The sequence below is a fragment of the Erpetoichthys calabaricus genome, chromosome 6 (genome assembly GCF_900747795.2).
Source record: "Erpetoichthys calabaricus chromosome 6, fErpCal1.3, whole genome shotgun sequence".
NCBI lineage: Eukaryota > Metazoa > Chordata > Cladistia > Polypteriformes > Polypteridae > Erpetoichthys > Erpetoichthys calabaricus.
In genome coordinates this window covers 212,405,346-212,431,698 of record NC_041399.2, presented here as the reverse complement: position 1 = coordinate 212,431,698, position 26,353 = coordinate 212,405,346, and the positions used below count along the sequence as shown (strand labels likewise).

General features: G+C 40.8%; 1 protein-coding gene across 1 annotated transcript in view; it reads left to right on the top strand.

The window, feature by feature from the left end:
* LOC114641854 (dynein axonemal heavy chain 5-like) overlaps positions 1 to 26,353 on the top strand; it is a 329,984-nt gene that overhangs the window by 216,985 nt on the left and 86,646 nt on the right. The window contains exons 49-53 of the mRNA XM_051928805.1: positions 2,847 to 3,053; positions 4,716 to 5,045; positions 9,464 to 9,670; positions 12,377 to 12,619; positions 20,435 to 20,589. Of these exons, the coding sequence (XP_051784765.1) occupies positions 2,847 to 3,053; positions 4,716 to 5,045; positions 9,464 to 9,670; positions 12,377 to 12,619; positions 20,435 to 20,589 (1,142 nt within the window). The remainder of the gene's footprint in view (positions 1 to 2,846; positions 3,054 to 4,715; positions 5,046 to 9,463; positions 9,671 to 12,376; positions 12,620 to 20,434; positions 20,590 to 26,353) is intronic.

Below are 26,353 nucleotides of genomic sequence, written 5' to 3'. Positions count from 1 at the left end.
ATATGATAATTCAGTTCACGAATCAAATGAATGAGTATTGTATGTCTTGTTCTCGTATGATAATTGAGTTCACGAATCCAATGAACGAGAATCGTATGTCTTGTTCTCGTATGATAATTCTGTTCACAAATCCAATGAATGAGAATTATATGCCTTGTTCTTGTATGATAATTCAGTTCATGAATCAAATGAATGAGAATCGTATGTCTTATTCTCGTATGATAATTCAGTTCACGAATCCAATGAATGAGAATCATAGGCCTTGTTCTCCTACAATAATTTAGTTCACAAATCAAATGAATGAGAATCATATGCCTTATTCTCGTATTATTCTTGTATTATTATTCAGTTCATGAATCAAATGAATGAGAATCGTATGTCTTATTCTTGTATGATAAGTCAGTTTATGAATCAAATAAACGAGAATCATATGCCTCATTCTTGTATAACAATTCAGTTAATGAATTGAATGAGGATCATATGTTACTTGCATAATGATTTAAATGAATCACAAAAACGAGAATTATATGCCTTGTTCTCATATAATAATTCAGTTCACAAATCACATGAATGAAAATCGTGTTTCTTGGATATTGATTTAGTTTGATAATCACAAGAACAAGAACCGTATGCCTCATTCTTGTATAAGAATTCAGTTCATAAATCAAACAAGATTTGTATGTTTTTTGTGTAATGATTTAGTTTGAGAATCACACGAACTAAAATCATAGGCCTTGTTCTCGTATGATAATTCAGTTCACAAATCACATGAACAAGAATCATATGCCTCATTCTTGTATAATAATTCAGTTCATGAATTGAATGAGGAGCGTATGTTACTTGTATAATGATTTAATTGAATGAATCACAAAAACAAGAATTGTTTGCCTTGTCCTTGCATAACATATTCAGTTTGCAAATGAAAAGAACAAGAATCATATTCCTTGTTCTTGTATAATGATTCAGTTTACAAATCAAGTAAATGACAATTGTACGACTTGCTGTTGGGTAATGATTCAGTTTGAGAATCTGATTAAAACACTTTCAATACACAACTGTACAAAACAAACCATTCATTCTAACATCAATGTGCTGCTTTTGGATTTTTCTTGTAGGATGAATGAGAGAATCATAAGTAACAGATTTTTCTTCTCCGGTAATGATTAATTTCAGACTCAAACAAATCATAAGTGAAGCAAACAAGAATTATGAATCAGATGGACATTACCTGCACATGCGCTTTAAACATCTACCTGTGAAATGACAGGCACTGATGACAACAAGTGTGCGTCACAGAATTTCTGTTGAGCTCCACTGAATCAATTTGTTCATGCATGCTGATGGATTTGTATTACCCCCTGAAAGGAGTCTTTAAAAAAAAAAATCAAATCACACATCACTAAGTCATTACAAGCACCAGCTGCAACCCCTTCCCGTGTTCCCTTTAATTCAGCCCCCATAAGTACATGTATGCTGTAATAAGAGACAAAAAACAATATGAAAGTTTGGGGATTCCATCCCATATAGTGTCAGTTTTGCAAAAAATGATAACTGAAACGATGAGTAATCACAAAGCACTGAGTCATAACAAACTGAAACTTAAGAAAAGTGCTCTGGCTTTATAGCTGAGGGAAAGGAAGAGGTGTGTCTTTGGGTGGAAGTGAGGTCAGCAGGGTTTTGAATTGAAGTGGGAGGAGATTTAGGTGGTTTACTCCCACTTAAGCCCTTAGACTGCTTCCCATGCGCACGTGTGTGACAATGCATAACTCAAGTATGTTGTGCTGGTTCAGAGTTTTGTTCTCTGGGCACTGTTAGGTATCCTGGCTTCTTTTTTTAGCAGTTCAGATGGATACTTGCTGGTGGTATTATACTACTACTATATAATACGATAGATAGATAGATAGATAGATAGATAGATAGATAGATAGATAGATAGATAGATAGATAGATAGATAGATAGATAGATAGATAGATAGATAGATAGATAGATAGATAGATAGATAGATAGATAGATAGATAGATAGATAGATAGATAGATAGATAGATAGATAGATAGATACTTTATTAATCCCAAGGGGAAATTCACATACTCCAGCAGCAGCATATTGATAAAAAAACAATATTAAATTAAAGAGTGATAACAATGCAGGTATACAGACAGACAATAACTTTGTATAATGTTAACGTTTACCCCCCCAGGTGGAACTGAAGAGTCGCATAGTGTGGGGGAGGAACGATCTCCTCAGTCTGTCAGTGCAGCAGGACGGTGACAGAAGTCTGTCACTGAAGCTGCTTCTCTGTCTGGAGATGATCCTGTTTAGTGGATGCAGTGGATTCTCCATGATTGACAGGAGTCTGCTCAGCGCCCGTCGCTCTGACACGGAAGTCAAACTGTCCAGCTCCATGCCTACAATAGAGCCTCACCAGTTTGTCCAGGCATGAGGTGTCCCTCTTCTTTATGCTGCCTCCCCAGCACACCACTGCGTAGAAGAGGGCGCTTGCCACAACCGTCTGATAGAACATCTGCAGCATCTTATTGCAGATGTTGAAGGACGCCAGCCTTCTAAGGAAGTATAGTCGGCTCTGTCCTTTCTTGCACAGAGCATCAGTATTGGCAGTCCAGTCCAGTTTATCATCCAGCTGCACTGCCAGGTATTTATAGGTCTGCACCTTCTGCACACAGTCACCTCTGATGATCACGGGGTCCGTGAGGGTCCTGGGCCTCCTAAAATCCACCACCAGCTCCTTGGTTTTGCTGGTATTTTGTTGGTGAATTATTTAATTGTCTTCCACAGTTGTGGACAAAACAACTCTTTTTTATTTTATTTTATTTGTTATGTCTTTAGGGATATACAGGTAAATATGATCCTGAAGCCCATTTAACTAAAAGCATGAACTTCTCTTCTGCCACTCTGCCTACTATGTTCCAAAGAACTGTTGAGAGTTACATCGACAAGAGAATAGGAACAACTTATGGACCCCCAGCTGGGAAGAAGATGACTGTGTTTATCGATGACATCAACATGCCAATAATCAATGAATGGGGGGACCAGGTGAATGTTTTGCATAGCTAGAAAATTTAACATTAATGTTTAATGAAACTGCTCTTAAACAGCAGAATTATGCATTAAAAAATGTAAAAACTTAATTATTATTATTATTATTATTTTTTAATGTTATTATTATTTTTTTAATATTATTATTATTGTTGTTGTCATTGTAGTAATTCCATTCATCCACCAACGATTATAACCTCCTTATCCAGGACAAGGTTGTCAGGCAGCCACAGCCTGTCTTAACAGTCATCAGGTACAAGGCAGGAACAACACCTGAAAAGGCACCAGCCCATCGCAGGGTAAACACACACACACACACACACACACACACACACACACACACACACACACACACACACACACACACAGAGGACATGCAAATTTCACAAAACAACTGGCAGTGGAATTCACACTGTGGCTCTGCATCTGTAGATCTATAGTGACCTTATTGTTGTCATTATTATTATTATGGGGATAGTATCCTCCAGGCGGCATGGTGGGTAGCGCTGCTGCCTCGCAGTTAGGAGACCCGGGTTCACTTCCTGGGTCCTCCCTGCGTGGAGTTTGCATGTTCTCCCCGTGTCTGCGTCGGTTTCCTCCAGGTACTCCGGTTTCCTCCCACAGTCCAAAGACATGCAGGTTAGGTGCGTTGGCAATTCTAAATTGGCCCTAGTGTGAGTGCTGGGTGTGTGTGTGTGTGTGCCCTGTAGTGGGCTGGCACCCTGCCCGGGGTTTGTTTCCTGCCTTGTGCCCTGTGTTGGCTGGGATTGGCTCCAGCAGACCCCCGTGATCCTGTAGTTATGATATAGTGGGTTGGATAATGGATGGATGGATAGTATCCTCCTCTCACCACTGGTCCACTGGTGCATTTACTGGAGTCAACCAGAGTGATCAGGCTTTGAATTCAACCTGATGTTCAACTGAGGACTCGTCAAAGAAAGCAGGTCTGATCTCCTGGATCTCTTTTCTTGCTGACTCTACCGTGTTTGCCCAGCTGCTTTTGGAACCTGGTCTGGATAGTTCCCAGTGCACCTATTATTATTATTATTATTATTATTATTATTATTGTTGTTGTTATTCCATACTTCCATCCATTTTCCTTACTCCAGGGCAGAGTTGTGCGGCAACCAGACATCAGGCACAAGGCAGAAACAACACCTGGACAAGACACCAGCAAACACACAAACACACAGACAATAGGGCCAATTTATCAATTCCAATCTGCATACCCTGCATGTCTGCGAGGATGATGGAGAACAACTGAAGTACTCAGAGGAAAAACCAACACAGAAACAGGGAGAACATGTGAACTCCACAAAACAACTGGGAGTAGGATTCTAGGCATTGGATCTGTTGGAGCTACAGTGACGCTATTATTATTATTATTATTATTATTATTATTATTATTATTATTGTTATTGAACCATACCATACCATGTTCCAAGCCCACTTATTTCTGAAAAAGATTTTGGGGGGCTGCAGCTAGTCCCAGCAAGCATATGACACAATGCAGGAACAGCTGCTAGACAGGTCACCAGTCCATTACAGGGTTATTATTTTTATTTTAGATTATAAGTCATTGTTATTTTAAAATTGTACTTTTTAGCGTATTGCTACTAAATGAATACATACCACATTTCTTTCTTTGCTTCGCAATAGATAACCAATGAAATTGTTCGCCAATTAATGGAACAAAAGGGCTTCTACAACCTTGACAAGCCAGGAGAATTTACTACCATTGTTGACATCCAGTTTGTTGCTGCAATGATTCACCCCGGTGGAGGCAGAAACGATATCCCCCAACGCTTGAAGCGGCAGTTTTCGGTTTTTAACTGCACCTTGCCCTCCAACTCCTCAATCGATAAGATTTTTAGGACTGTGTCAGAGGGCTATTTTTGTGAGGAACGGGGTTTTCCAAAAGAAGTCTGTGACCTGGCTTCTGCCCTTGTGCCAACAACTCGCAGACTTTGGCAAGCCACCAAAATTAAAGTAAGTCATATCAGTGAACAAGCATTTGTTATACAGCGGGGTAGCAAGTAATGTTGATGTCTGATTCAGCTGAACTGTGGCTTGGGTATCCTCTGTGTAAAACTACCCTTATCTCTTCACGCTCATATGAGTTTCTCTTGGAGGTCTGCTTAACTTGTTCATCTGGCATTTTAATTTCAGATCTATACTAATAAAAGGCAAAACCCTCACTCACTCACTCACTCACTCACTCACTCACTCACTCACTCACTCACTCACTCACTCACTCACTCACTCACTCACTCACTCACTCACTCATCACTAATTCTCCAACTTCCCGTGTAGATAGAAGGCTGAAATTTGGCAGGCTCATTCCTTACAGCTTACTTACAAAAGTTAGGCAGGTTTCATTTCGAAATTCAAAGCGTAACGGTCATAACTGGAACCTCTTTTTTGTCCATATACTGTAATGGAGGAGGCAGAATCGCGTATCGCGTCATCACGCCTCCTACGTAATCACGTGAAACGCCTTGGGGCAGATCCGGAAGAAGGTAGCGCAGCGCCTTGCTTTAAACGATTCCATGTCTTGGTGGGTTTAATACCGTGTAAGCATACATATTACCACATGTGCAATTACACGTGTGCATTTACGGGGTGATTTCTCAGGCTTAAAAGCTCGCCTTTTATTAAAAAAGTAAATGCAAACTGTTTTCATTCTGAAGGGCACAAACCACGTTGGATTTTGTAATGATAGTTGATTAGTAAGGAAGGTTAAGGGATACTTACAGAATGATTAGTAATGCCTGTGAATGCTGATGCAAGTAGGAGAGTGGGCGTGAACTAAAGAACGAGTAGTAACATGTACAGTAAATGTCTCTAAAGTCTGTCTATTAAAAGTTATTATATCTTTCAATCCTGTGTATTGATTAAACTACGAACCTAACAAGATCACTACATGGTGTCTGAAGTGGCGGATTGGAAGAGGAATGTGAAGAAGAGGTTCAACTTTTGAACGAGTCTCGTGTCTGTGAGTAATCCAAAAACGTGGTCAGAAAGCGCTAAGACGTTCTAGCAAAAGAGAAAAAAAAATATGGAAGGATTACAGCCCCCACCAAAACTCCAGTTAAAGGGAAATGTAGCTGAAAATTGGAAAAGATTTAAACAGAGATTCAAGTTGTATCTTGCTGCGATTGAAGCAGATAGGAAAAGTGAAAAAATGAAAGCGTCTATGCTTCTACGTGTAATTGGCGAAGAGGCGCTAGAGGTGTATAACAATTTTCAGTTTGAAGAAGATGGAGACAATATGAAATTGAACAAAATAGTTGAATTTTCGAAGCGTATTGCAACCCAAAGCGCAATGTGACGTTTGAGTGGCACAAGTTTTTTACATGTTTCCAGAAAAGCGGCGAAACAATAGACCAGTATGTGACGGATAATAGGAGCTGTTCTAAGAAGAAACCATCGAGACATCAAAGGACCAATAACCTCTAATCAGAACACTAACACCAGCGAAACAAATATTAACGAGAAAACAAGTATAAATCAGGAAAGAACATCTCAACTGCAAACACAATTAACCAGAACGACTCATTGAGACAAGTTGAGGATTAAAGGAACATTTTCAATTAAGAAATGCTGAATTCCTTTAACAGTTGTGCTTTTTATACATAGTTTGAATGCTGGATGTATGCCTGAAATGTTCTGGATAGTTCAGTTGTTTGAAGTGCTAAAGTTTATCAAAGTAGCATTTGAAATGTATAACATTACTAAGCTTATAAGTACTGCCTTACTTCTCTTTAAGAAAGGAAGATGTAATGATACTTGATTTAAATGATTCCATGTCTTGGTGGCTTTGCGTAGCTTATTGTCAATATCTTTACACCTGTTTTTAAGACTTATTGACTGAAACTGGTTTTCACGAAAAAAGTTAGGGCTTTGCTACAGGATACACCCTCCACAAGTTAAGGAAGTAAAAATAAAGGTATGTTTTATTTAAACCTTTAAAGTTCGTATGCATAGCCCCATTTGGCTGTTTTAGTTTTTTTTTTTTTTTCTTCAGTAATATTTAATCTCCTTAAAGAAAAAGAACATATGCATTTTACTTTTTTTGTATCTCTTTAGTAATATTTTAGTGTAAAAGAATAACCAGTATTTAAACCTTTTATGTTACTTTATACATTTATTTTACACAATGTTGAAAAATTAATAAGAAAGCTACATATTTTGGCAGCTGCTGCTTTAATTTTCAATGAAATGAAAAAAGCTCTCCAAGAGAAAACTTCAATGAAGAAGAAACAGTCTAAAAAGGAGAAACCCTCATTTATAAAGGTTTGCTGCAGATGACTTAACTGAAAATAAATGAATAGTTCCTATGTGTATAATACATATTTATCTATTTGACTTATGCCTTTATTCCAGCAACTTGCAACATCTGAGGTACAATTTGTTACATTACTTTTGTTTTTTGCAGCACAGGCAGGTGAAGTGACTTCCTCAGGGTCACACAGTGGTGTCAGTACCAGGATTTGAACTGACAAGCTCCGGGTTTGCTGAAATATTACTGAAGAAAGAAAAAAAACGAAAACGGGCAAATGGGGCTATGCATACAAATGTCCATCCATCCATTATCCAACCCGCTATATCCTAAATACAGGAGCCAATCCCTGCCAACACAGGGCACAAGGCAGGAAACAGACCCCGGGCAAGGTGCCAGACCATCACAGGGCGCACACACCCACACACCAGGGACAATTTAGAATCGCCAATGCACCTAACCTGCATGTCTTTGGACTGTGGGAGGAAACCGGAGTACCCGGAGGAAACCCAGACAGACACGGGGAGAACATTCAAACTCCACGCAGGGAAGCGAACCCAGGTCTCCTAACTGGCACCTTTCACTGCGCCACCATGCCGCCCGCATACAAACTTAAAAGGTTTAAATAAAACAGAAATATATACCTTTATTTTTACTTCCTTAACTTGTGGAGGGTGTATCCTGTAGCAAAGCCCTAAGTTTTTTCATGAAAGCCCCTTTCAGTCAGTAAGCCTTAAAAACAAGTGTAAAGCTAAACTTGCAGCACCGCTATTCAATTACACTTGCCTAACGCCTCTCCTAAGGGGACATACTGTGGGATCTGGGCATCAGTCAAAGCACCAATCACAGGCACGATTAGAAAGCGGGAAGCTGTGATTTGTCGTCTCCCTCCCATGTAACAATCGCAGCCCGTGTTACAACGCAGTATGTATGTATGTGTATATGTATATATGTATATGTGTGTGTTTTATGTATGTGTGTATATGTATGTGTATATATATATGTTGATATGTGTATATATATATATGTATATATATGTGGATGTGTATATGTATATATATATATATATATATATATATATATATATATATATATATATATATATATATATATATATATATATATATATATATATATATATATATGTATATATATGTATATGTAGATGTGTATATGTAGATATGTATATATGTATATGTATATATATGTTTACATAACCTCTTTAACACACTACTTCTCCGCTACGAAGCGCGGGTATTTTGCTAGTTATAAATAAATTACATCTATCTATCTATCTATCTATCTATCTATCTATCTATCTATCTATCTATCTATCTATCTATCTATCTATCTATCTATCTATCTATCTATCTATCTATCTATCTATCTATCTATCTATCTATCTATCTATCTATCTATCTATCTATCTATCTATCTATGAATTGAGATGCTTTGAGGTGGTGAGTCCACCTTAATTCACTTGGTGATGAGAATGGGATTTGCACTGTGGACAAGGGGGGATGTAGTGGCAGTCCTGTGTTTAAAAAAATACCAAGGACTGTACTTTGTATTACTCATGCTGCAAAGAGCTATATGATTTATTATTTCTATATGATTTGTTCCTCATTTATGCAGAAAAAGAATTAAGCTTGTGCACAGAATTAAGGGATTAACTTGCATGCTTTTATAAGAAACTGCTGACCTCTTGATAATAACAGAACACCGTGTTATATTATGAAATCAGCTGTGAACGGTTTCTGAAGTCTTGCTTAAACTATTTTGAGCATATTGCTAAAGACTTGGGTGTGTAGCTAATTCCTCCCAGCGGTTGTGCAAAGACATTGCATACCTGAGCACAATAAGGTATTGATCACTAAAAGCTTGCTATGATAAGTTCTGCTTTGAACATGTAAACAGGTCTGGTATAAAAGAGGGAAACTCCCTGTAATGTGAGGCTGACAGCACCAGCTGCTGCAGCCTACTGCTCACCAAGAATGAAAAAGCTTTCAATCTAAAGGTCTCCTGTCATTCCTGACCCTCAGCGTCCACACTCTTTATTAAGATGGGCACTTTCCTGTGTTAGTGTACGTGTAACTAACAGATTGGTTATTTCTGTTCCTGCCAGATGCTGCCTACACCAGCGAAATTCCACTACATCTTTAATTTGAGAGATCTGAGTCGAATTTGGCAAGGAATCCTTAAAGTCATTGCTGAAGTCTGCCAGACCACGGATGTGTTGATAGCACTTTTCCTGCATGAGTGCGCCCGAGTTATCTCTGACAGGTTCACCAATGAAAAGGACAAGGAGTGGTTCGACAAGACCATTCTGAAGGTAACAAAATATCAATGATCTACAGATAGTTTTCCAGCATTGTGACATACACGGTTGTACTATCTTGTTATCAGATGACCTTTGACATGCACATAACACGAAAGGCACCAAACCAACCTCTTGGGTTCTTTTCTTTAACATGCTTCCACTGCTCCAGTGTCGAAATGGAGGCATGCATTACAGCACTCCAGCCCAGTGTATAGTGGTATTGTGCAGGAATTAAGTGGGCAGGATCAGCAAACTTTTTGGGGCCAAATTGCCTGTTCTCATGTAAGTCTTTCTAATGTTCTAATGATCTTAGGATTGTATGGAGCTGCTCAGCCACAGAAGTCAATTTCATGAAGGTCCTGATGAACAGTTTTTATGCTGATGTTTTCTTCCAGAATAGCTTTGGAGCTCTTTTGGCAGTAATGCCACAGAGGATTCACCATTTGTATGCACTAATAATAATAATAATAATACATTTTATTTATACAAGGCACCCTTTCTAAGCACTCAAGGACACCGAACAAACAATAAATAAAAAACACATTATAAACAAAACTTAAAACATCAGAAAAAATAAAAATTAAAAACCAAACAAAGCCACTGTAATCATAAAGAAAAAGCCATTTTAAACAGATGGGTTTTAAGTTTACATTTGAAGGTTGAAAATGATTCGATATTTCTAAGATCAGTAGTGAGTTCTAGAACGGCTGAATGCTCCGCCACTCCCCATGGTGGTTAGATGGGCGAGAGGGACAGTCAGATGGATGGAGGAAGAGGAGGATCTAAGGTTACGGGAGGGAATGGCAACATAAAGAAGGTCGGACAGATATGGAGGGGTGAGGTTATGAATGGCCTTCAATGTTAACAGCAGAATTTGAAAATCAATTCGAAACTTAATCTGGAGCCAATGAAGTTGCTGTAAGACCAGAGTAATATGGTGAATCGATGGGGTTTGAGTAATGATGGGGGCAGCAGAATTCTGGACCAGCTGAAGCTTATGGAGAGATTTATTAGAGAGACCAAACAGGAGTGAATTTCAATAGTTCAGACTATAAGACTGTGAACAAGAATGGCAGTGGTATGGGGAGTGAGGGAGTGGCGGAGGCGATTAATATTACGTAGGTGGACGTAAGCAGACCAGGTGACGTTATTAGTGTGAGATTGGAACGATCAAGGATGACACCCAGACTCCTGACCTGAGCTGAAGGGTGTAATGAAGGCGCTATATTGAGCCCGACCCGAAACAGACTGACACAGAGGCACGTGTAAAAATAAAACAAATATTTATTTTTCTTCACCTGTGGGGGGCATGTCTTCCCCATGAACCCCACAGTCCCAAAAAGCACAATCCACCAGCACAACACTCCCTTCTGGCACCACCACTCCTCCCGTCAAGCTTCGTCCTCCTCCTCCCAACTCTGGCCACTGAGTGGTGGTTGCTGGCCCCTTTTATAGCCCTGTTTCCGGTTGCACTTCTGGATAGGGCTGAAGACTCGTCCATGTTGGGCTCAGGGACCCATGCAGCGCCCCCTGGCAGCCACCCCAGATCCCAACAGGGCTGTGGAGAACTCCATCTCCCATGGAGCCCTGCGAGAAGCTGAGGCACCACCGTCAGCCAGGGAGGCTGTCACCAAGCACCCCTGGGGAGGTATGGTTGCTGCCCCCGGAAAACATACATCGAAGGGGCGTCCCGGCCAGGCATGGGACCCGACCGTCCGCCACAAGGGGAAACAAAGGAGATATCAATAGCAAGTGAAAGACTATCGGCTTTAGATAATGATAATTTTGTGCCAATGAGGAGAACCTCAGTTTTGTCACTGTTTAATTTAAGAGAATTTGAAGAAAACCAGGACTTAATTTCAGCAATGCAGTCAGTAAGCAAAGATGGTGGAAAAGAAGAGGTGGGTTTACTGGCAAGGTAGAGCTGGGTGTCATCAGCATAACAGTGGAAATTGATGTTATATTTACGAAAGATATTGCCAAGGGGAAGGAGGTAAATAATAAAAAGAAGAGTCCCCAGGTCAGAGCCCACCTGAAGTAACAGCAGTGGGTTGGGATGTGAAAGTTTTAAGCTGAATGAACTGAGTGCAGTCTGAGAGGTAGGATCTGAACCAATCAAGTGGAGGAGTGTGGGTAATGCCAATCAAATATAATGTATTAAGGAGAGTGGTATGAAGGCAAAAGGTAGTAACACCAAATATTGATTTGATTTAGATTTTCCTTTGGTTCGCTCACTTTGCATTTTGTAAATTGATAACAATAAGCAATCATTATTTATATTTCTGAAAGCATTCTTTGTTTACAGCATTTTTTCACACCTGCCTAAAACTTTTGCGCAGTACTGTAGGTATAAGTGGTATGGAAATGTGATGAGCAGAGGCGATGAATATGTGGGCAAAAAAGTGATGGACATGGAAGTCCAGGGGAAGAGAAAGCAAGAGAGGCCAAAGCAAAGGTGGATGGATAAAGGAAAAGGTTTGACTGGGGAGGAGGTACAGGACCGAGCTGTTTGGAGAAGGTTGATCAAGAACATTCACCCCACATAGAAGTGACAAAAGACATATGTAGAAGCGTATGTTACATTACAGGAGAATTTAGGTTTCCGGAGTTCTTCATTTTGTTGTTTTTGTACCTGAATAGTCTGCTGTCATCTATGCTGTGAGACATAGTGAGAAAAGAGGAATGAACCTGACATTTTTACCTTTAACACACCCACAGGTTGCAGCTGACGACCACGGAGCAGACCTCATCGATGCAGCTCCAAAGGAGGCGTACTTTGTTGACTTCCTACGGGATGCTCCAGAAGCCACTGGAGATGAGCCAGAGGATGCTGAACTAGAAGCCCCTAAGATCTACGAGCCCATTCCGTCTTTTGAGAAGCTATCGGAACGTCTGGAGTCATTCATGCAGCAGTACAATGAGGCGATCAGAGGAGCTCACATGGACCTTGTATGCTTTAAGGTAACATAAAGGAAGATTTTTGTTTTTTTGGTTACTGAATTGTAATACAGATGAAAAGTGGAATTTCCCATTCACAGTTAATCAAGTTCACTGCTCTTGTCAAGCAGGGCTTTATGTACACCTTGTGACCACAAGGGGGCGCCAGAAAGCCCCAAAACACAGACACAGTAAAGCACCACATGTTAAATGAATAAAATAAAAGGTTCTTATTCATTATCAGCACATTTCCACAATCCTTCTCCAGTACTAATTAAACCATTGTTTTCCTCTGTTGAGTGTTGCCTGCTACGTCCCGACTCTGACTTGCCTGGGTTTGGCAAGGCAGTTCCTTTTATTTCGGACCCAGGAGTACTCAGGGTAAACCCAGATGGAAGGATCGCAGGAATCATCAGTGTAGAGGGGTCCTTTCTTCAGATTGGCTGGCCCAGCGCTGACTCAGCTGTGGAATGGCCAATAGGGGGAGGCAGCTTGATGGCCGGGGTCTCCAGGACTCTGAACAAATCCAAGCCCTATTATGTCATATCATCTACTGTTGTATTCTGCTCTGTACTTCTAATTTCTATTGCACTATTATATTGTAGCGAGGATTACTTGTGTTCTGTTCTGTGTATTGTATTGTACAGACCCCCTTTTTTTTGGATACCCACTGCACGCCCAACCTACCTGGAAAGGGGTCTCTCTCTTCAAACTGCCTTTCCCAAGGTTTCTTCCATTTTTTCCCTACAAGGGTATTTTTTCTTTGTCTTCTTAGAGAGTCAAGACTGGGGGGGCTGTCAAAAGGCAGGGCCTGTTAAAGCCCATTGCAGCACTTCTTGTGTGATTTTGGGCTATAGAAAAATAGATTGTATTGTATTGTATTGTAAGTACTTCAGGCAGAAGTCTCTAGAATGCAGAGATGGTTTAACCCTGTAGTTCCCCCGGTGGTAGGCATAGGGTACCCCACTGGACTGTAGCATGGGACTACTTTTCCCATCATGCCTGTGGGTTTTAAAGACAAGAATGCTGCCCTCCGGTGTATCGAGGGAGTATTGGCTTTGGAAAGGACAACTCCTCCAATCCCTGCATACTTCTGGCCTCCCTTCCTGGCAAAAGGATCCCTGATGACTAGTGGGGGTTTCAGACCAAATTTACTAGGGGGGCCAGGGTGGGGCCAGTGTTTTTTCATGGGGGCACAAAACAAAAAAAAGGGCAATATTTAATTGTTTAATATATTAAGTGAATTTATTTGGAGTACAAACAAAATGAATTGAACCTCTATATATATAATTCACTAAGCCGCCGCTAGAGCAAGCAAGACACCCATGAAAGCACGCAAGAAGGAGCCACACCCACCAACTCTAAGACCATTGGCTACGACGAAAACTCGCAGAGCCACACCCACCAACTCGAACGCAGCAACTCACAAAACACGACGTCATTGGATACGACGACAACTCGCCAAGCCACGCCCACCAACTCGGACGCAGCAACTCACAACACAGGGCGTCATTCACGTTCGTCTGTGCTAGACTCCACATGCACCTCTGAGCCACGTTGACTGTTCATAGAGGCATGTTTCTCGCGGATGTGAATCGCTATATGCAGCGTGTAAAACAGTTTGCGAGGGGTATCTCATGGGATCCTTAAAACAATCCTTTAAAACTGAGTTTAAAACACAATGAAGGAAGCAGTCTTTAAAAACCAATAAGCCCTGTGCTTCTGTTTCATTAGCGTCTCACCTGCTTCACCGATGCAGGCCCTGCAACAGTCGAGACGCTCTCTCAGCAGCTGACCTTCTACACAAGCTGTGTGTGTGTGTGTGTGGGTGTTAGTTAGTTAATTAGTTACTCAAAGGATTTCAAGATTTAATATGCACAAGCGGTAACACTGCAAAAGCAGCCCAAACCAGAAAAGATGGCTGGCAAAAACTGGCCGACAAATTAAACGCATGTGCATTGTACTTACTGAAAGCAGCGTTACGGATTTTGCAAATGTTCATTTTTTTCCCTCCTTTTAGACAACTGTGTCTTTCTGGAAATGTTCAGCCATCAATAAATAATTATGCGGCGTATGCCTGCAGGAACACGTGCAGCGAGCGAGAGCGCTGGACAAATAAGAATAACAATACTTCGTTACATTGATATAGCGGTGTTCTCAGTATTCAAAGTGCTATCCGCACAGGGAGGAACCGGGAAGCGAACCCACAATCTTCCACAGTCTCCTTACTGCAAAGCAGAAACACTACCACTGCACCACAAGGCAGTTAAACAATGTACCAGGCTAGATTTTGTTTTCACTTCTGTTTACAGCGATCAGGTCATAGATAGCATTGTTGCAATGTTACTTTTCTTGGTGGCTTATTACATTACGGATGTTTCACATGTTAATTTTTTCCCCTGTGCCTAAAAGACATTAAAAAAGTGTTTCTCAACTGTGACTCCGGAACATCTCAGTACGCAAGCTATATTAAGCGTCAACAATGAAGACTCGCTACACCCTAATGAACAAGTGCTGAAACTTATCCCTACCGGCGAAGTAACTTTCACCAGCGTGGCCTTCTTCATCAAAGACGATCCCGCTTTCAGTCACGGACAATTATATGCTCTCTCCAGAGTTCCATCTTTTCATTCACTCACAGTCATATCCTCAAACCCACGCCATTTGGACAACTGTGTCGTTCAGGAAGTGTTCACCCATCAATACATAATTATGTGGCGTATGCTACGCCGCGGGTTGGCTAGTTTAACAATAAAACATACAAATGAATTTCAAACAAAAGATTTCACATACTGTACATAAGCACAATAAACCTTTAAACAAATTTTACTTTTTGTACAGTAACATTTCTCTTTTTTGTATGCAAGATATTTTTCTTTTTATATAGGTATGTATTTATTTTGTTATAAAGTGACTTTTTTACAGCATGAAACTTAAATGTACACTCACATTTTCTGTTCAGTTACCTCTCATCCTCTAGCACTGGCAACACAGTAGCCTGTAACATTATAATAACAGTATTCTGCGTTTGTGATTTCTTGCAAAACGGTCCACAAATGCATCAAGGTTCAAAGCCTTGGCTCTTCTGGATTCAATGCTTAGCACCCCATGATTGCTAAGGCGCACATATCACCGTAAGTAATTAATTAAAATTTTATCTCTTCAGCACAGGGGCCAGGGCCAGTTCTACAGGGGCACTGGCTCCTGTAGGTCCCCATCTAAAACCACCACTGCTGATGACACGTACAGCCTGTTTTTAAAAACAAAATGTGAGTATATCAAGACCTTCATAATCAAGATCAGTTTAAGCCCTTAAGGGCATGGGAGACAAAAAGGCGAATGCTAAACACACCTACGTTGATCCTAGGCTAGACTCAGCTTGAAATAGATAACTCTGTGTCATGATAAGTCAGAGAGCAGAAGGTTTATTTCAATTTGTAATGAGAAATTTTTAAAAATGAACATTATTTTAGAAAGAACTACTCAGCCACGCAGACCTGCGTGTCTTCAAAATAAAATGCAAATAAAAAAAAGTTAAAAATAAGGAACGGTTTCTAAATAGTTACCGTATATACTCGCGGATAAGTTCTCCCGTGGATAAGTCGGGACTTGATTTTATCGTATAATTTCTGATATTTTATAATGTCGGCCGTATAAGTCAAATGCGGAAAACTCACGCTATTGGTCCAAGAGATTACGATATGCTAACACCCACCTGAGAGAGTAAACACGGAGCACACGCCCTTTATTTTCTATGTATTGTGCCTACGTGACCACACGGTAGTACCCAAACTATTCCGAAGTGACATTTGCACTGTTTAGTGTTTTTAGTATCTCACACCCTCATACACCTTTATTGTAAGAGCATCCTTTATCTACGATGGAGTGTTCGATCAGAAGAAAATATGAAGCTGGTTTTAAATTAAATGTTGTTAAAGTAGCAAAAGAAATTGGCAACTGCGCTGCTGCAACAAAATTTGTTGCGTTTGAGAAACTGGTGCGAGATTAGAGGAGGCAAGAAGATGTTTAAAAAAAAAATTAAGTGTCGCATTTTTGAAAGGGCGTATAAGTCGGGGTCTGATTTTATGATCGATTTTTTGCATTTCAAGACCCGACTTATACGTGAGTATATATAGTACTTCTTTCAGTTGCTCTAGAAGTACATGTGAAAAATTATTGCTGTTTCTCTATATATGAATAAATCTTTGGAAAATTTATCTTAATTTTTCTCTATACGTCATTTTAATTTTCTATTTAAATAGGTTAACTTATTCAGATATGTTGGAGGGTGGCTCTAGTATATTTTAATATACACCTAGAGCTAGGGGAGTCTTCCAGTTTTGGCATCACATTCTTACGGAAGCGTATTAGGGCCACGGTGAAAAAAAAAATACAGACACAGTGAAGAAAAATGTCGACGTAAATTGGGAGAATAAAGTGGTGATGTCGAGAATATAGTCAACATGTCGACTTTAATCTCGATGTAAATGTCGAGAATAAAGTGGAAATGTCGAGAATAAAGTCAAAATGTCGACTTTAATCTCGACATAAATGGGGAGAATAAAGTGGAAATGTCGAGAATAAAGTCAACATGTCGACTTTAATCTCGACATTTAGTTTGTTTTTTTTTCTTCACTGTGTCCGTATTTTTTTTTTCACTGTGGCCCTAATACGCTCCCGTACATTCTTGTGTTTTTAACATTAAAAAATACAGCTTGAAATTCATGACATCACTAAGTAGTGGCTATCAAAGAAACAAGGATGTTAAAGCAATGCTTTCATATGGTCAGAAGTCTTGATTATGTGACGATCTTCTTGATGAGAGTCCCGCATTTCTGTCTGTGAGGTCTGACAACCAGGGGGTGCCTTAGAGCCCCAAACAACAGACTCAACTCAACTAGACACAATTTCAGGAAAAATAAAAGTAGTTTAATATATATTAATGTTTCCACAGGCTTCACTCAGTCCAGTCCAGTCCAGTCCAGTAAATAACACAGAATTAGACACCTTCCGCCTTTCTCCAATGCTCCTCCACTGTGCCGTCCACTGCCTCTGGACTCTCACCCCTGATACAGACAGTGTTGTGCAACTTCACACCTCACAAGTACTCACTCAAAGTTCAGTTCACACAGATTAAAATGAATAAATTCACGTTCATATTTCAATTTCAATACCATTTCAGTTCTGAACTAGTTCATGTTCAGTTCATTTTGTATTTTTTAAGGAGTGAGAATAAATGACCCATGAGCTTACTTTTTTCAATTTTGCATGCCTTATATTAGGCTATTACAGTATTCTTGAATAAAATACAATAATTATGCAGTGGCGTAGTTAGTGGTGGGCGGAGAGAGCGGGCACATTTTTGGGGGGCAGCATTATTGACCAAAAGGCTCAGTAGAATTTGTGTGTAAGCAGCAGGGTTCGGAAAAATATCACTCATGAATGAAAAAAGTAAAATTCTCTGATTTTTATCCACAAATGCTTCAAAAATAATTTTTAGACTGTCATTCCATGACGGCATCAGACACAGTAGTTGAAATTTATGAGGCAATAACAAAAATAAACAAGCATTACAGTGATAATCATTTCTAGGAAGATAAACAACTAATATGCAATTTATAATTTCATTTGCGTTCTTGCTCTGCGCAGAAAACATCCCCACCTATCACTTGTACGCTACACTGGTTCTGGTTTTCTCAGCGTAATTATATTAAACTAATAATTAGAACACAGCTCATCAGTGCATCTATACTATATTCTTGTCTAGTTGATGCTTATCTCTCTATTATAAAAAAAAATCTTGGAAGGAGACAAGACGTGATTTTCTCAGAGAGACACTTATACGTCCCGCGAGAAAGAGATTTAACCACGCCCGGGGTCGAAAATAAAAGACAAAGAATAGATGACAAAGTAGAATGTTGTAAAGAATTCAAAAATGTTGGTGCGGTACACATGCACAGCAAGTTAAAGATAATGGAAGTACGAAAATTCAAAAGTCTCAAAAAAAATGATAGTAAAGATCGCATTAGCGCTAACAAATGGAAATTATTACTCGGTGAAATAACGGAACAGCGAAAAGAGATTGAATATATTGTTCGGATTTAAACTTTAAGTCGGAGACTTGTAGATCATCTAATTCGTGTTGTCAGCGAGAATTAAAAGATTCCAAAAATGTTGGCGCGGTATGAAGTCCCGTGAGACGGAGACTTTTAACATGAGATTCTTTCAAGTCACGCCCTACTTACAACTATTTCAAACAACACCACGGTCATCTAACCTGAGTCGTGTGAATGCTTTTGGCAGACACACTTCCTGGGCTCTCAGCTCTTATAAAGTTTATCAAGACAATAATTGTATACGTTTTAGATGACACGTCAACGAGGAAGCGAAGAAGAAAGAGCATGGACAAACATTCGATAAAGTCATTTTATGTATTAGAGAGAAAGAAATGAAATTCACAAAACTTGATTGGCTGGTAGGGCAGCTTCCTGTCTCGGCTTATTTGTTACATTTGTTGTAGAAATTAAAACCTGTTAAGAAACTATAAATAAAAAACTATAAGTAAAAGCTGTAAACCATCAGACAGGAGGAAGCTTGTTGACATATCTTTAATTTCTCTTCTTGAAAATGGAGCGCCCTGTTACAGTAATCTACTGAGGGACAGTTCTCTGAGCAGAGTTGTCAGCAAATGGTCACAGAACAAAGGCAGAGAGTCATTCTTATAGATAAATGAATTTACATAACATGAGCTGCTATGATTGGCTCATTAGCTTGCATTTACTCTGATTGGTTCATTGGCTCACAAGTCAAGTCAAGTTGGGGTGCATGCACTGGTACAGCGTGTTGCTGCACCCACCACATGACGAAACAACTCGGGATCCTGGTTGGCAACCCCCCAGGCACACGCGCAGTCCAGTCCCACCCTCTGGAAATGACCCTCTATCTACCGCAGCCAGGTATTACATGGGCGACCCCTTGGCCTGGTCCAGCCACTCGAGTCCCCATCAATGAGGATCTTACGAGCTGGATCAACCTCCGGGAAACGCGCCACATGGCCGTAGTGCCATAACTGACGCTCCCTCACAATGCAGGTAATGTTCCTCATTTGGGACTCCATGAGTAACCGCTCATTTGACACAAAGTCAAACCAACGGTACCCAAGGATTTTCCGGAAAGACACAGTACCAAAGGAGTCCAGTCTTCATCTCAGGTCACTGGATAGCGTCCATGTCTCACAACCAAATAGCAAGACAGGAAGCACTAGGACTGTAAAGACTTGAACCCCTCATCCTTTTGCATAGATACCAAGGAGCGCCACACACTCCTTTCCAGCGACCTCATGACCCCCCATGCTCTCCCAATCTGTCTACTGACTTCATAGGAAGAGTCACCGGAGACATGAATGTCACTGCCAAGGTAAGTAAAGCTCTCAACGAGGTCGACACTCTCTCCGCAGACAGACACACTGCTGATGGCTGTGCCCAAGAGGTCATGAAACATTGGTCAATTTCTTAGATTTCTATGTTTCTTTACTTAACCATTGCAGCAGTCTTCTCATGCTGTTTTCTAAGACAAATGCTATGTATTACTGTTTTAATGTGCACTGCATACCCAAACACTTCATGCACAAAAAATATATTACGTCTTGATTGTTCCTTTTATCCTCTCACAAATGTTTTTATGTATTTGGACAAAATATTAAAATAATACTTGGTCTGATATCGTTGGTAAGACCTTTACATGAACCCTAAGTAAAACCGGGAAAAAAATAACCAAATGGATGTACTGACCACGGCCTTTTCATTCAGTCATGTCTGTTGTTCACTTTTATTTTTTCAGGATGCAATGATCCATTTAATGAAGGTTTCTCGCATAATTCGCACTCCACAAGGAAATGCCCTGTTGGTAGGGGTTGGCGGCTCAGGGAAGCAAAGCTTGACCAGATTGTCTTCTTTCATTGCCGGTTACGAGAGCTTCCAGATTACCCTCACGCGGTAAGTTTATCAAGTTGTGGAGTTTACTGAAGCAGCTTTAACACACTGTAGCAGTAGAGGCTTTTGTCCACCTTTTGAACCCTCAGGTACCACTCGAAACACCAGATGAAAGTACAAGATTTCTTCTTTATTTTACTACTGTACAGTGCACAAAGCACCCTCCACTCCACACTACTCATATAATAATAAACTCACAAACCAATACTCTCTCCTCCTTCTCCCAGACACTTAGCCACCCTACCTCCCAGCTCAGCTCAGTGTACTGGGCTTCCCCGGAGTCCTTTATACCCCCTGACCCGGAAGTGGTTCCTGTCCAAACCCCACAAGTCCTTATTCCTTCCGGGTCAGGGTAATCAGTCCTTTTCTTCAACCCGGGAGCACGTCGTTTCTTCCCGTCATGTGACCATGACATACTCCCGGGTTATAGGGCACATAAGAGCCTACGAGCCCCCCTACAGCGACTCCTGGTGGCCCCCAAGGTATCCAGCAGGGCTGTGTGTAGAAACTACAAAGTCCATGAGGCCCTGCTGGAACTCGGGGCACGTTCCTGCTGTCCAGAGAGCTCCTCCTGGCGGCCTGGGGGTGGTGGCCGGAATCTGCGGCCGGCCATCCATCACAATGCCATGAACGGGAATTTCACAATTGAATGTTAAGATGATGCGCCAAGATTTGTGTTGTATACAGTGGATTCAGAAAGTATCCCGACTCCTTCACTTCCTCCATCCATCCATCCATTTTCCAACCCACTGAATCTGAACACAGGGTCACGAGGGTCTGCTGGAGCCAATCCCAGCCAACACAGGGCACAAGGCAGGAACCAATCCCGGGCAGGGTGCCAACCCACCGCAGGACACACACAAACACACCCACACACCAAGCACACACTAGGGCCAATTTAGAATCACCAATCCACCTAACCTGCATGTCTTTGGACTGTGGGAGGAAACTCCTTCACTTCCTATACACTTTATTTGGTTTTTAGATATAAACTTAACTGGATACATTTGACATATCTGTCCATCAATCTACAGTTAATAACCCATAATAACAAAGTGAAGACATGCTTTCAGACCTTTTTACTGTGGTACTTGTTTGCTTGAATTCCCCTTGAGATGCTTCTTGGATTTGATTGGAGTCCACCTGTGGCTAACTGAGTTGAGTGGACGTCATTTAGAGAAACACGCCTGTATTTTTTTATATAAGGTCCAAAAATTCACACTTCAAGATAGATAGATAGATAGATAGATAGTGTAAAAGGCGCTATATAGCGCCCGACCCGGCACAGACTCAGGCAGAGGCACGTACTTAAATAAAAGACTTTTTTATTTCTCTTCAGCCGTGGGGCATGCCTTCCCCGTGTCCCACAGGCCCAACACAGTCCCAAAAGCACTTCAGTATATAGCACAACAAACCACACTTCTTCTCTCCCACCACTCCACCACAAGCTTCGTCCTCCTTCCTCCCAACTCTGGCTCTCTGAGTGGTGGTGGCTGGCCCTTTTTTATACCCCACCCGGAAGCGTTCCAGGTGCTTGATTACCTGGCCCTAATTGACCTTCCGGGTGGGGCTGACGAGTCGACCAGCTGGGCTGGAAAGTCCATGCAGCTCCCCCTGGCGGCCATCCAAACCCCCAACCAGGCTGTGGAGGACTCCATCTCCCATGGAGCCTTGCGCCCAGTTGGGGAATCATCGTCCACCAGGGAGGCTACCACCAAGCGTCCCGGGGGAGGTACTGAGCTGCCCATGGTGGCTCCCCCGGAACAGATAGATAGATAGATAGATAGATAGATAGATAGATAGATAGATAGATAGATAGATAGATAGATAGATAGATAGATAGATAGATAGATAGATAGATAGATAGATAGATAGATAGATAGATAGATAGATAGATAGATAGATAGATAGATAGATAGATAGATAGATACTTTATTAATCCCAATGGGAAATTCACATTCAAGTCAGGCTAAAAACCAAAACAAAATTCTAAAAACTCAGTGTGGACCTCCATGATCAAACTATGATGAGGCAAACATCATGGCAAGGGGATAAAGCCGTTTCTAAAGCTCTGAGTGTTCCCAGGATCACAGTGGCCTCAATGATTGTGAAATGGAAGAATTTGGGAACCACAAGGACATTCTGCCTAGAGTTGACCTTCCAGTCAAACTGAGATACCGGACAAGAAACACCTTGGTCAGGGAAAGAGAGTCTGGTAGAAATGTAACATCTTATTAAGAAAAGAAACATCCTCTAATGGGACAATTCAGTAATCAGGCAGGAGAAAATCTGTTCATGTAGTATTTAATTACACCCCAGCAAAATGCCTTGTAGAGAGCATTCATTAAAAGCAGTCTGTTCAAGCATGGTCAGAATGATCAGTGAAACAAAGAACAGGGGTTCATTTTATAAACTACTGAATTTACATATAGTGTCAATCAATGCATACATTTTACTCTGGTTGGTTCATTGGTTTACACCCAAATGTTTTATCTCTTCTATATATTTCTCTTCTGGTTCGTCCTGCTTCCACTTCAAACCACACGCAGCCGACACAGCATTTCTTGATTCCTATTCATCCTCTTCCATGTCGCACACTATACTGGCCTGCTGAGCGTAACACATCCAACAAGTACTCGAGGTGCTGCCACAACGGTAAAGTAGCTTTACCACCTTTGCGGGAGCCACCTGTGTCTTTACAACAGCTTCTTACACAGCAAACATCAGAAGCTAAAAATTATCGTGAACACATTCGAGAATACAACTCTTCTCTAGCATTTGCTTCCATGGGCTCACAGATAACTCAACCTGCTGGCTACGGACCATACTGTTTTAAAATACACGGGCAAATTTATCACCAAATCTCTCCACTATACGCTAACACTTCTACCTCTCCAGGATATGGACAGTTGTATGTTTTTGACACAGCGCAAGCTACTGAAGTACGCTTACAAAATAAAGCAAACTCTGCATGCAGCGAAAATGTACTTCTCCAGCTAGATTCCATGCCCAGAACCATCAACCCCTTTGCTAAATCATACAAACACATGCATGAAATCGCTCAGTCCAATCCAACAGCATCTGTACGAGTGGTTTTCAAGGAAAATCCTGGGCAGGATTTACGACGATACAATGCCCCGACATGTCACACCGATGTTGCAGCGATTTTCATTGGAGAAGACGGTGAACCGCCTGCCGAAAGGGACATTTGCATCTATCCCATAGGCAACTCCTGTAAACAGATTTCCACGCTCAGTATGAATTGCAATCCTATGGTTTACCCACTTTTATTCCCTTACGGAGACATTGGCTGGCACAAAGATTTACAACATGTTCCCGATAAAAGAACCGCCAAGCGAATAAGGCTTACTCAATGCCAATTTTACGAGTACAGATTAGCAATGATGAATACATTTAGTATTTTGCACTCCAGCGGCAAACTATTCCAACAGTACGTCGTAGATGCATATGTTAAAACAGAGAGCGCGCGTCTCAACTATCTCAGATTACATCAACAAGATCTGCGTGTGGAACAATACAAAGGACTTTCAGACGCACTGCAAGCAAATGCTGAAAATAACAAAGTATGTGTAGGCAAAATGATCATATTACCGTCCACATTTCCAGGAAGTCCAAGATACATACAACAAAACTATCAGGATGCCATGGCCATAGTACGTAAATTCGGAAAGCCTGATTTATTTATCACTTTCACACGTAATCCTGCTTGGCCGGAAATTCTACATGCACACTGCGTCTTTCAAGAAGTATTTATTTCTTCTTGATTTCTGAATTCCTTTCTCACCATTTTCAGTTCCTATTCTTACACCGCCGTATGCTATGGTGGGCATCAGCTAGTACTGTATTAAATAAAAGTCTTCTTCTTCTTCTTCTTTCGGCTGCTCCCATTAGGGGTCGCCACAGTGCATCATCTGTTTCCATATCTTCCTGTCATGGTCATCTTGTTCTGTTACACCCACCACCTGCATAAACCTTCTCTTAGGTCTTCCTCTTCTCCTCTTGCCTGGCAGCTCAATCGTTAACATCCCTTTCCCAATATACCCAGCATCTCTCCTCTGCAGATGTCCAAACCAATTCAATCTCACATCTATGACGTTCTGGTTCTTCTTACACCTTTGAGTTGATCCAACATCCTTGAAATTTCTGTGCATATAACAATTGTCCATTCTCGTTTATATGACATCTGCTGATTTCTTAGTCATTTCTTAGTCATCCATCAGTACATTTTGTATATTGCACATTATTTACTTGACCATCTCAGTATTTTCCTAAACCAATTCTTATATTTCAGTGTACATTTTGGTGTTCACTTGACCTTTATCTGATTTCCTGGTGTGCTTGAACAGGTTTCTGACATTTATTAAGCCTTTATGCTATTTCTTTAAGATGAATGCTATGTTACCCTAAAATTAATCTTTCACTAGAGCAAAAAACCAATGGTCATGGCAAGGGCTATACATTTGATGCCTACCACCCGCTCCAAATGATCTATCAAGGTGGCGTGGTCAATTGTGTCAAAAGCAGCACTTACAGTATATTTAGCAAGGCATAGTCCCCAGCATCAGTCACCAGGAAAAGATCAATGGTCACCACTCTCACCAGGGCTGGTCCTGTGCTGTGGAGTGCCCTGATACTGGAAATTGATTGGAACTTTTGAAAACAGCTGATGTTTATTGGGGAACCCCAGAAGCTGCAACAGGACAACCTTTTCCAGGATTTTAGAAATAGGGCAACAATTTTTAAGAACTGAGAGTTTTTTTAAAGACGGACAGAACAGCAGTCATTTGGTGGCTTGTTGGCACAGTATCTGACATTAAACAACAGCTTATAATGGCAAAAATGCTTAGAACAAGAATGTTGCAGGCTTCTTTGAGAAGGTGCGGAGGTATAATAGCCAGTATATGAGCTGACAATTTCAAATTTAAATTTAAATTAATTAAAAATGATTTTTTCCAAGGTATTGTACAGTCATTATGTATGATCTCTCAGTGATCACTGTGACAGATAGGGGGCACCACTGAGCCCCAAACCTTTGACACAACCAACACAAATACAGTCACGGGTTTAAATGTAATGATTCCCAATATCTCTCTCTTCTGGAATCTTCTTCTGGCTAGATACTTTATTAATCCCAAGGGGAAATTCACATACTCCAGCAGCAGCTCACTGATAAAGAAAATATTAAATTAAAGAGTGATAACAATGCAGGTAAAACACACCCTGAGCATGGAAAAGGCACTAGATAGATAGATAGATAGATAGATAGATAGATAGATAGATAGATAGATAGATAGATAGATAGATAGATAGATAGATAGATAGATACTTTATTAATCCCCAAGGGGAAATTCCCATACTCCAGCAGCAGCATACTGATAAAGAAAATATTAAATTAAAGATTGATATCAATGCAGGTATAACAGACAATAGCTTTGTATAGTGTTGACGTTTACCCCCCGGGTGGAATTAAAAAGTCGCATATTGTGTGTGTTGGAGGAATGATCTCCTCAGTCTGTCAGTGGAGCAGGACGGTGACAGCAGTCTGTGGCTGAAGCTGCTCTTCTGTCTGGAGATGATCCTGTTCAGTGGATGCAGTGGATTCTCCATGATTGACAGGAGTCTGCTCAGCGCCCGTCGCTCTGCCATGGATGTCAAACTGTCCAGCTCCATCCCTACAATAGAGCCTGCCTTCCTCACCAGTTTGTCCAAGCGTGCGGTGTCCCTCTTCTTTATGCTGCCTCCCCAG